General features: G+C 29.3%; 1 protein-coding gene across 1 annotated transcript in view; it reads left to right on the top strand.

Annotated features, from left to right (window-relative positions):
* Positions 1-13,419, top strand: part of LOC142330689 (uncharacterized) — a 541,635-nt gene that overhangs the window by 64,151 nt on the left and 464,065 nt on the right. The window contains exon 2 of the mRNA XM_075376135.1: positions 9,906-10,142. Coding sequence (XP_075232250.1) covers positions 10,037-10,142 — 106 coding nt within the window. The 5' untranslated portion in view covers positions 9,906-10,036. The remainder of the gene's footprint in view (positions 1-9,905; positions 10,143-13,419) is intronic.

Below are 13,419 nucleotides of genomic sequence, written 5' to 3'. Positions count from 1 at the left end.
AATGTTGAACCTTCGTTTGAAAAAGGGTACAGATGTGTGCAGTTCACCCGAATGTGATTTAATATATCTATTTGCACATACCTGTAGTAAATTTTTTTGATCGATTTTGATCATTTTATTTCTAAACTAGTAAATAAAATAAATTTATTTTAGTAATTTATTTTTGAGAATTTCGTAAAATGCTATAATTTCTTATTGAACACAGTAATAAATCAAAACAGATTTCATTTAAACCACATGAAAAACTTTCAATTTAATAATTTTTTGAAAAACTAAATAAATTATTTTTCAGTAAATTTGTAAGCAAATTTTTAAAAATTGTATAAATCTTTTTTGAGAAATTCAGTTTTGAAAATTATTGCATTATTGTGGAATAAGACAAATAGGATTTATTTTTACTTTTTGCCTATACGTTTTAAAACACAAAATCATTTATCCCAAAGTACACACACACACACACACGATATAGATAGATAGATAGATAGATAGATAGATAGATAGATAGAGAGAGAGAGAGAGAGAGAGAGAGAGAGAGAGAGAGAGAGAGAGAGAGAGAGAGAGAGAGAGAGAGAGAGAGAGAGAGAGAGAGAGAGAGAGAGAGGGTGAGAGAGAGAGAGGGAGGGAGAGAGAGGGAGAGAGTGAGAGAGAGAGAGAGAGTCAGCTCTTTATTTTTCCCCTATCAATAAAATCAGTAAATCACTGAACTTCGTGGCTAAGTAAGTACCATCTTGGCCTTTCGTGAGGAGGTCTCGGGTTCAAATCCCGATTGCGCATGGCATCATTTCATACACTACCAATTTCCATCGGGCCAATGACCAGTGTTGATGCTCGCTTTTTCATAACAAAAAAAAAACAAAAAAAAAAACAAATTATGTTTATCGAAAGATGCATCTATTAGTCAGAACCAGTCGTAACTGGATTCAAACTAGAAACCTTTATATAGGAAGATACTTTTGTACCACTGAGATATTTTTTCCACGTACATTTATCATTACGGATTGCGAAAAGCTGCTGTGTTTTATTTTCGAACTTTCTTTTTCTCTTAATTAAAGTTTTCGAGGATGTCGATTTAATTAGTTTTTTAAGTAATTATTTGTTGCCTAATTTTGGTTTATTACTTCTACTTTACGACTTGTTATATCTTCTTTTACGAAAAAGTTTGTTGGAGTAATTTTAGCAGATCTTTTATCATCGTATGATTCTTTTTTTATTTAAGACTTTCCATTTTCTAATTTATATTTACTTTTCAGTTTTATTTTCTTCTTAGTACTTTTTATTCTATGTTATATCCTTCCAGTTATTCAGAAAATATTAATATAAATAAAATATAATTTACTTAAATAAAATGCAATATTGAAATTAATCGATTTAAAGAGCTTAGTAAATATTTATAAATCAGAATTTTACAATATAGTTAAAAGTTAATAAAATAATTTTTTCTTTTGTTATGAAAGAGTGGACATCGGACAACTATGGTCATTAGCCTAGTGAAAATTGGTAGTATGAAAAACTTCCATGCCCTTACCGGGATTCGAAATCTGGATTCTTGTACAAAATGTTAAGATGCTACCTAGTCAGCCACGGAGATCGGCAATAATTAAAATTGGTTTACAGCGTTATAATAAAAATTCATATGTACATGAAATTCCTGATGAAAAAATAAAATCTAAATAGCTCAATAAAATAACTACAATATTTATTTAATAAAAAGCATGTTGAAATTTTAATATTTAAATCCTAAATTGTATTTTTTAATGTAATCTACATATAAAATGTAGTGGACTGTGATTTGATAATTGATAACGATAAAAAATAAAGCTGACAACACAGTTGTAGGATTTTTCTGTCGCGCGGCATTTTTCCGATGCAGGGCTTAATTACTTTAAAATATATATCATTTTATTTACATATAATATTTTTTTATTTATTTGATTCAATGATTATAACTAAAACGCGTGCCATACCGTATTTTATTCGTGCGGTTGTGGCGCTACTAGCGGCCAATTTAAATAAATACTTTTTTTACACTGTACCCACTTAGCCACTAGTATATTGAGAACAGTTTTTCGGGTGGGGGTGCGATTTTACAAAAAACGTTTTTTGGAAATATTATTTTAATTGTTTTCAAATGTACCTAAGAGAAATAAGACTTTAACTAGACAAAATCTCGAGATACTACAACCTCATTTCCTTGACCTTTTAAGTTGAAACTTTAATGGCATCAGTGCCCCCATATATAGAAGTAATCTGACCAAGTTTGGTCAAAATGGTCGAGTAGTTCTGGAGATATAAGGTGATTCAGGGTGCGACACCGAACACACACACACACACACACATACATATGTATATATATATATATATATATATATACGCACATACGCGCGGGCGTATACAAAAAATCCGAAAAATTTTCACCCGGTTTATGGTTTCCTTAGGTGTCAAAACGTAAAGATCTGATGGAAATCGCATATCCCCAAATTGGACCGATTACAATACTTCCCCTTGTAAAACTATAGAGCTAGACGGGATAGTTCAATAATATTCTACTCCGTAGACTTTATTCGGATTATAAAGACATCAAAAAAAATTCATAATTTTTTTCTTAAATATTCAATTAAAATGAAATATCCGAAAAAATATTTTTTGCACACTTAAACTCTAAACCTTTTTGCAGTATTATATTTTAATGGAGTATACTATCTGTCTTCGTTGCCTGATTGCATGTGGCAAGACCTCATGAATCTGGTGCTTCTTCTCATCTTATAGTGTCTGATCTTCAGAGCTATTTTAAATAAATAAGTTATAATTACGTCCTATAAGATACACAAATTATTTTTCTACTGCAAAGATTATTTTTAATATGACCATTGTTGCCGAAATATTAAAACGAGAGCATGCTTATATATTACGCGTAAATTGTAAGTCAGTGTTATAACAGTTTTGCGTAGGTTTTGATTTTTTAGGAAACAAAAAAATTTATATATACATATATTTATAGAAAGCGTAATGTTATTTTTTATTTTCAATATATATTATTTTATTTATTACTGAAATAATTTATCTTATTTTAATTTTTTGAAATTTTCACAACACAAATACAAGTTTACAGTTTCAGATAGATTGAGATTTAATGAGTTATACAAAAATCTGATGTTTGATAATTTTTTTAAATAACGTTTGAATATAAATTATACCAAACTTTACTATTCAGTCAATTCAATATTTGAAAATGTAGGGCTTTTAAATTACATTCCTCCTTCAAAATTGCGTTCATCTTAAAAATTCTTCATCTGGAATTGTTTAAATAAAAATATGCCTAATGTTTGTGTTTATGATTTTTTTTTTTTCACTGTACAGATCGTCATATACTATTTTTTCCCAATCAGTGTATAGAAAGAATCAATTTCTTTCTTTTTATCAGTCTACAAGTCTCCTTTTTAGCCTTCTTTACAATTACTAAATAAGAAAAATAAAAATTATGTGGATCCTTCTTTACTTTATAAGCCAATTATAATTAAACGAATTGTGGTACAGAAAAAATAATAAAACACTATCTTAGAAGTACATTTCTATCTTAAAAAACTTATACTCTCCGAATTGTAACACACTTTTTTTATGCTTGATGCATCACATAAGCTTGAAGATTGTGCGTGGGATGTGGAAATTGAATTTTGTAGCGTAACCCGGAACCTCCGGTTGTAAGGCCGAGAATTCCAATCTGCCACCGAAATCGGTTTATATGAAAAACTATGTATACCGTATAGAGTATTCTGTGTTGAGGATTATCACAAATTAAAAAAAAACAAAAAAAAATTTAATTACAATAATTCATTAATTTGTGCTGTCGATATTGTTTACACCATTCAATAGAATTATATTTTCTTATTTTATGATAATTTCCTTAAAATTTTGCATTCTATTAATCGAAAAGCAATTTTTCTATATTTTTTGTTTTTTCCAACTAGTTTTCTAATTACTGCCGGGTCTAGGTGAACGTGTGTAGGCAATGCAATTACTTGTACCGGCTTGCCAGGCCCGAGGTAGCTGCAGTGTAAATGTAAATGTACCGGTAAATATGTAGTCTGGAACAGACTCAGGTCAACCACTCCTGAGATGTGTGGTTAATCCCGAGAACACTGGTATTCACAGTCTAGCATTCAAATCCATATAAAAGCAACTGGCTTTATAAGGACTGGAACCTTAGAGCACTCGACCAACCCACCGAGTTGGTCTAGTGGTGAACTCGTCATCGCAACTCAACTGATTTTGAAGTCAAAAGTTGTAAGGTTCAGATTCTAGTAAAGGTATTACTTTTAAAGTTTATTACTAATGATTATTAGTTTTAAAGGTTATTACTTTTATACGGATTTGAATAATAATAGATCGTAGATACCGGTGTTATTTGGTGGGTGGGTTTCAATTATCCACACATCTCAAGAATGATTGATCTAGATTACACTTCATTTACACATATCCACTTGACTATTCAACGGATTAGAAGCACTACGTTACGTGATAAAAAACTCATCTAAAGTAATCTCCGATAGAAGATACCTATATCACCAATAATTTTCTGGAAATCAGGATATATTTATCCAGAAGTGGAGTAAAGCTTCAGCGGTTCATAATTTTAAATAAAGGCTTGATACCTTAAACGTAAAATAAAGCTCTCTTTTAGGCTTTTACTATGTTAAGTAAATACTGCAAAAAAAATTTCTCTTTTAGATAATAAAGAGAACAAACTCATGATTTGCTAGGAAAACCTCTAGCCCATCATCAAAGTAGTGGATTCTGGAGGAATCCAAGTGAATTATAAACCATTTATTCAGATTCTCACAGGTGGATTCCCGATTCAGGTTCCAGCTGTAATATTTTAAATAATTTTATAATGGAAAATTTAAGTCTAAAATCTTTAATTTTTATAATATCTATCTCAAACGGTTTCTTCTTACATTAATCATAATAATATCTATTTATTCCTCAAAAATATTACGTTCTGATTCAAATTTTTGACCGAGTTGAAATTTAGTTTTTTTATGCTTATTTGAATGTGATAACTGATGATGAACGTCCAGAAAATTATGTTTCGGAATAGCTGTTAGCCGTTGATTGTTTCTAAGAATTGTCAGTATTTAGAAAGTAATTTTTTTTCTGGATAATTCTAATTGGCAAAAAGAGCTTTACCTAATCAATGTCGTGTCCCTTAAACATTCATCCAATTTTGAAATGTTATAATTATTCAGTTTTTAATTCGTTTTGATCGAGCAAAGTACTGTTAGAAAGAGGGAACTCTTTCATCAGATCAGGCGGTTCCCGCTAGGTAGCACTAAAACTTCGTTCACTTCAGTTTTAGAGAAAGTGGCGATTCCACAACAGAAATCATTTTATATTCTACGCTTCGCACAGGTGTGTCCGTAATTACTGTTCAGCGTGTTTTCCGTAGTGAATCTAATGCTGAACTTGCTACCGCTCGGAGCATTAGGCGATAATTTAAAAACACCGGCAGTTCGTATAAGGGGAAATCAAGTGGTCGACCCCGTGTGTCAGACGAAGATGTGGATCGCATCCGTCAGTTTTTCACGTACTCCTCCCCCCCAAAAGTCAACTCGCCGTGTCAGTAGAGAACTAAACATTCCCAGAATGCCTATCTGGCGTGTTTTGCACCTACGTTTGCTTATGAAACCGTACAGGATTCATCTACTGCAAGGTCTTTATGAAGATGAATTCCACACAACAACGTGTGGAATTTTGTGAATTCTCCTTAACGAGGTGGTAGGTGACAATTTTGTAACACGTTTACTGTTTACTGGCAAGACTATTTTCCATTTAAGCGGGAAGTTAAACTGCCACCATGTTAGAATACGGGGTACGAAGAAGCCACATGAATTACAGCATGAGAAAGAATCTCCCAAAGTTAATGTTTTTTTGTGCAATGTTTCAGGAAAAAGAGGACGATCCCTTTTTTTCTTAAAAAACTGCTTAAAAATATGCTTAAAAAACTTGTTTTTCCCTCAATTAGAGGCCGATTTGGAAGTTTTCATTTTCCAGCAGGACGGAGCAACATCTCACTGGAATCTGTCTTAGAGAATTTTTGAGCGATAGGATTCCTTAACGACGGATCGGCTGTATGGAAGCTAAAGATTCAGTTTTTCATTACTGGCCTCCAAGATTTTTACCTCACTGTGTACGATTTGTACTTATGTGGTTTTGTAAAAGATTACGTCTATGCGCCTTTCCTTCCAGCTACAGGGGTCGAACTGTTGAACCGCATAATAGCAGCTGTGGCAGCAGTGAATAGAGAAACGCTTGTAAGGTGTATGGACGTATGCCATTCATCATAAGGGGGATCGGACATATTAAGAATTTATGAATTAGTATGTAAAACAAAACTTCATGAATAAACCTTAATACAAAATTAATCGTAATTTTTTTATATTTAGTATTTTCTAAAATATAAACAAATCGGATGATTCTTCTTTCGATTCTATAAAATATATAAAATTGTTTTATTTTCGGATGATTCATTTTCTACCCCTCTTTTTTCTAATTTTTATTTTAATTACCGAATCAAATTTACGGAAATTTTACAACTGGATCCTATTAGTAATGTTAACTTAATAAAGAAAATCATGTGTAGAGGTTGTTTAATGAATTTGAATTTTACGCATAAATAAAATTTTGTTTATGGAATTGAGTTACATCGAGACTAATAGTAGTAGTATTAACATCTTTTTCCTTCTCTTTATTTTTTATTTATTTATTTTTTTGTCATCATTTCCTCTCTTTTATCTTCTCATTATATGCAAATTAAATTAAATACTCTTAGAAAATGTACCTAGATCTTAGGAAAGATTCAAAAGTTATAATGAATATTCTTCGCCTGATGATGCTTGATTCTCCCCAAAAAAATCAATCTTTGAGTTTTTTTTTATAGTTTTTGATTATTACATATTTTTTATTTATTTAACTTACCGGTTAATTTTTCAACAAGCAAAACCAAGTTATCTTTATTATTACAACTTTAGGATTAAATCGCCTTTAGGCTATTATTCTAATTTAAATAATTACATTAATTTGTTTTTCGTTTTAAAACTTTAGGTATTAACATTTAATTAAATTATATAAATTTATTTTTTTCCTTTCTTTTTTCTTTTGTTTTATTTATTTTAGTTTACTTTTCTCTTTTATTTCCTTCCGGCAACTTCTAATTATTTGTGTACTTTTTATCACAATTAAGTTTGCTTGTCTTTTTTTATTATTTTAACTCAGTTGTCTTATCTCACTCAATAATAATATTTTATATTATTTTAAATTTTACTAAAATTCTATTAAAATAATAACAAAAAATACCTTGCCCTGTTGTATCCTTAGGCTCAAAAAAAAAAAAAATTATGAAATGTGTATTGTTACATTATACAATTATAAAATAAATTCACAGGTATTCTAGGCAAGAATAAACACATTATTTACTCATTTGTTTTTTTTAATGGCTTTCAATTATTCAAATGAATATGATACGTTTTTAACGATAATTTTATAATTATTGTTAAGGATGTTAGTTACAGTGTAGGAGGATGGTTTTAAGATAACGACTATATCTTATATAAATATGAAAGACGTTTTTCATGGTATTTGAATTAAACATATAAAGAAATTTGTGAAACCAATTTTTTTATTAAATGAGATTGTATTTACATTTCTTTTGCAATTCATAATTTTATTTCTTCATTTTACTTTTATATTTCTTTGTATATTTTTGGTTTTTTTTTAAATAAAAAGAAAGCTTATTGAAATTACTTTGATATTAATATTACGTAAATTCTTGCCAGTAATATTTGTTGGAGTTATTTTATTAATTTAATCGTTTATGACCAGTTGATTGATATTATTACTTATCGTCAGAATTAGTAACGTAATAAGTAACGTATTATATATATATATATTACTTTTCCACCTAGATAGCGTTATAGCAGAGCTATAGCTCTAGAAGGGAAAGTATTGTAATCGGTCCAATTTGGGCATATGCAGTTTGCACCCAATTTTGACGTTTTGATAACTAAGAAATCGAAAAAAACCGTATGGAAATCTTTCGGATGTTAATGTTCTTATGTATGTGTGTATGTTCGGTGTTGGCACCTAAATCACCTTATATCTACAGAACTACTGGACCCATTTTGACTAAACTTGGTCAGATTACTTCGTTTAGATTAATTTCTGGTTGGTTAAATTGGCCTAACCATCTAGTTTTTATTTTTACTAGTTTCGGCCATAGATTTATTTTTTCCTTTACTCGTTTTAAGATGTCATTTTGAATTCTGTTGATCCATTGGTCCAAAAAAGCCCAAAATCTAAAAAAATTGGATTTTTTACATTTTCTACTGCAGTAATAAGCCCTCATTGAGCGGTTTTCAACGATATATCATAAGTGGTGGTTATTTTCATTGGTTCCAGAATTATAGCCAAATGAAATTTTAATTAATGAAATATTTGGATACAAGGGGAAGGCACATTAGTTCGAATCAGACTTCATGTCCTTTTTTTAACTTTTTTTTTTAAATTTAAATATATTGATTTATTAATAATTATTAAACCCTGATTGCAAAAAAAACTACGATAAATAATAATTCAATAATAACAATGAAAAAAATAAAAAAAATATCAGAAGTTATTAATGAAATAATATTTTATGTACTTTTCATTTTAAAAACTGTGTAAATGTAATTTAATAGGCGTTGAAGGAAGTCATATATTGTCCATATCAGACTTTTTTTAACTTCTTCGTGTACCAGATTATTGTAAACTGAATCAGCTACATTCAGTTGTTATTAATCTTTTGCTGTGTGAATACAGTATTTTATTTTACGTATCCTGTGTAATTCATTCAGTAGTGATTTATTTATGACTTTGCGAATAACATTCACAGTAGAGGAATTTGTATTTATTATTGCGTAGGTTTTTTTTTATAATATATAAATATAATAATATAAATTTTATTTTTTATAAATTATTCTTATTTTTAATAATTTATTATTACTGTATTACAATACCAGTTTAGGTTGAATATTAAAGTAGTACTACAAAGCTACTTAACCATCGGTTATTGTGTCTATTGGTTACAATGATCTAAAATCTTCGGTTTTTTGGAGGTCACTATAAATTATATTTACTGTATATATATATATATATATATATATATATATATATATATATATATTCACGCAGGCCTCCATGGCGCAGTGGTAGCGTCTCGGCCTTTCATCCTGAGGTCCCGGGTTCGAATCCCAGTCAGGCATTGCATTTTCACACACGCTACAAATCATTTATCTTCATCCTCTGAAGAATGCCTAACGGTGGATCCCTAGGTTAAAAAAAAAAATATATATATATATATATATACACTTGTATTAGGGATACCGCCTATTCGTGAAGAAAGTCATCGGTTAAGCTCAAGATACGTTTTAGCTTAACACAAATAAAGACCATCTGGTTGTTAACCTTTTCGATAATTATGAGGATGTGAGACGTCTGAAAAGGTTGCCTGTATTTGATGTTGGGACTGTTGTGTGGTAAAATATTGTCCTTTTGTTTGTTTTCATTGACAGTTTAACTGTTGTGTTGACCATTTATCCTTTTTTATTTATTCATAAATTGTTAATTTATGTGTACTTTGTTAACGAATTTTGTGTTCATTTTTAATTGTTTTTTATTAATATACTTTTAATTGTATTTTGGTTTGTTCAGTTTTTTATTGCATTGCCTTGAGAGGTATCACTGGATACCTTTCTTTCACGTCACTATTGCGTTATACGATTTACTTATAATTTAGTTATATTAGAAAGTGATTGTAAATAAAACAGTATAACAAAGAAAAATTATATACATGTTTTATTTTATTTTATTTTCAGGGCTGGGAAGCAGCAGTTATGTTAAAACATAATGATAAAGATTACTACTGTTTAATTTGATGGCTATGTCTTGAGGTGAAGTAAAGTGCCAATAAGTGTGAGCGAGGGAGTGAGTGAGAAATCTGGCAACAATGCGTGGTGCGTATATAACAACTACGTTACGTGTCATCGTTTTCATTTTTTATTGGTCTACAACGTTTCAGTTGATATCGTCTAATCCAGCCGCCACTAGAAAGGGTAAGTATGGTTTACTTTTATTTATTTTACTACTGTAGAGTACATAGTTGTAGTAGTACAACGTGGTGGATATAGTATAAGTAAAACACAGTTATAAACTATATATATATATATATATATAGTTGTGTAGTAACTTTCATCTTGAACGAACGAACGTACTTCCCCCCCCCCCACCGTAGTCGCAGTGATTTATATCTGTTAATACTGTAAATTACCCCTTCCTCTACTACTATTAGTTCTTCTTCTTCTTCTTCTTCTACTTCATTCCCTCTTTAATTCCCTTCAGTTCCAACCGTACACAATTCCTCTTATTTTCTCCCCTCGCTATATAGATTACGTTCGTTCAGTAATTTGGATTAGTGTACGGTCCAAAGATAGCCCCTCTTTCTCAACGGTTAGCTAATTTCAACTATATCCCTCCTTGGCCAATTCTCCTGTGAGTTCAGTTGACCGATAATTTTTTTCTTTCTCTCGGTTGCATAAATCTATAATTTAATAGATGATAAATATTGAATTAAATTTATTGCCTATGTTGAAACAAAGTTTAAAGATTATATATAACGTTTAGTTACATAATTCTTTAGTATGTACATGATTTTCAGGAGTATTAAGGGTTATTATTGATGTTTATCGTGTACGAATTTAATTAAGCATTTATAATTATTTAAATAAAGGTGGATTTATTACATATAAATTGATATCAATGTAGACATCGATAAAAAATAATAAAATCTGTAATATGCTTCAAGATGATTTCAATGTTCTCTCACAAGTCATCATCCTTCCGTTCGTTAGTTCATAATTTATTTTCGTCAGGATATACATTTCTAAGAGGAATTTTTTGTTTCCTATAAAACAATTTTCATTATTTACTCCCTGAATGACAGTTTATTATTTATTGTATAGAAAGTATAAATTATATGTTACAGTATGAATAAACTAAATTGAGTAAAATTTAATTTAGAATGTTTTATAAGAATAAGAATATTTGTTCTTAAATAAGTTTTTCTTATAAAATATTTTTTTTGATAGATTTTTCTAATTCATTGGTTACTAGTAAACGCATTAGCTAAAAATTAGTGCTCAACTTTATTTCCCTTTTAATCTACGTTAATGTATAAATAATAGATTTGTGCATTCTTATAGAGTAATCAATTTATACATTTTTCATTATTTACATAAAAACAAACGGTCATAGCATGACTTTCCCGGATATTAATAATAAAATCTAAAAAACAATATGTATTCTAAAATAATTGATGGATGTGTGTTGGCGTACTTGAAGGTTAATAACTTTTGAGTGGATAAATCGATGAAATTTTGTACAAAACTCTATATACGGGACAATTTATCGGTAATATTTTGGGGTCAATATCTTCAGGAAGGGATATAATAGTTTTTGAATTAATTTTTCAAAACTTTCAAAATATAACCTCACTTGATATGAATTTAATACATCATGTGTGCATGCATATTTTATTTAAAAACAATATATGTTTCCCCAAAATTCCTCCCTCACCAAAAATTGAAAAACTAACCTTTTATTTATTAAACAATTTCTTTTAATGTATTCCTAGTAGTAGCAGTAGCGCAAGTGATCCAATAAAAACTTTGGGGGTAATATTAAGGTGAGGAGCCGGTCAAAGTTTAAAAATATAAATTTTTGAATTTTTTAGGTTTTATGAGTTTTATCATGCGTTATTATTTTTTCTCTATATAAGATCAAATTACTAATGGCAGGAAAGTATTATTACTTTGTTGTCAGTTTTTTTTTTTTAATTTCTGAAGGTGTTAATAAAAAATTCATTTTTTTAAACCGGCTTCCAACAAGAAGGTTATGTATTCGACCCGTATATATATATATATATATATATTTTTATGTTGGCGCATAACTTTTTTCTTATTAATACGATTGAAATAAACCTTGTTGCTATCGATCCACCTGTTTTTCGTGGTGGTACCATGATGTTGAAAGAAGGTTTTAGACAAAAATAGTTCTGGAAATTGATAAGAAACCTTTTTCTGCCGTCTGGTAGGTAGATTGGAACAGTGGGAATCCTGGTAATCTGTATGCATGCGTCACGTTACGTGATGATGTTATGTGGTCATATGTAAGGGGCAGGTAATGTGAGTTCTGCACAAGATATATAGTACTATTAATAAAATAATTAAAAATTGACATAACTCGTCTTAAACCTTTTAGACTAAACATACATATATATTATATACAGCATCGGTAGGGACAGTCGGAATCTTATAACTGTATATACGTGTATCATATTACACGGTCTTGAATGTCGGTTCCATTTTTGTTAAAGATAATGATTTTTTTTTTGTATACTTTTAATTCAAAAGCGATGAAACTAAATTTTCTATATTATTTTTTTCCCCAAGAATTTCCGAAACGAAATTTTTCACGAATTGAAACGAGATTCCTGGCTTTCCTGACCAAATATATTTCCCCGTAATGTTTTTCCAAGTTTACAGAATAACTTCATTTTTACCTAATAATGATTTACCTCATTTTTAAGCAGAGACCTGGCCAAATTTCTTCCTTAGGTGTAATTCGATAAAAAAAAGCAATCCCGAATTCATTTTATAACAGTTTCTCCTTATTTTAATTAAAAAATATGCAAGTAAATTTAACAGGAACTTTTAAATGTACTGTACGTATATATATATATATATATCAATACACATCACCGAGTCAGGATTGATTTTATTGCTGCAATAAAGTTACGCTTTAACGATATTTTACCCAATTCCTGGAACAAAAAATATGTTTAATGCATATCCTGAGTAATTATGATGCATTTAATTCGGTTATATTGAAACAGATCCCGTTATAAATTTCATTAAGAGTTACTGGACTAAAACTAATTAAAATTCAATTGGATGAAAATTAGGGTTACTATAATTAAGGGCGGGAAAAGCATTATTTTCTAATAAACGGTTAACGCAGGAGTTATGCTATGTACTTTGTTTTATAACTGTCCTACAAGTATTTGTATGCAACAGTTGATGAGTGAAATTAAACAATTAAATTCTACAAAAATTAATTTAATTTGTATTCAATACCAATGTTAATTAATTAATTAGTAATTACAAATTATTTCATTTTAACATTTTTTTCCGCTGAAAATCAATTGCATCGTTATGTAATTGTAATATTTTAACAACTCGTCATTCTCAGCTTTCATAATTTCTTGCATTGTGTTATCCTATTTTAAAATTATAACTAAAATATATCAAAATCCAAATCTTGCCGTTTAAAATA

The sequence above is a fragment of the Lycorma delicatula genome, chromosome 9 (genome assembly GCF_047948215.1).
Source record: "Lycorma delicatula isolate Av1 chromosome 9, ASM4794821v1, whole genome shotgun sequence".
Lineage (NCBI taxonomy): Eukaryota > Metazoa > Arthropoda > Insecta > Hemiptera > Fulgoridae > Lycorma > Lycorma delicatula.
The sequence above is the reverse complement of the archived record's forward strand: the minus strand, read 5'-3'. Positions and strand labels throughout refer to the sequence as shown.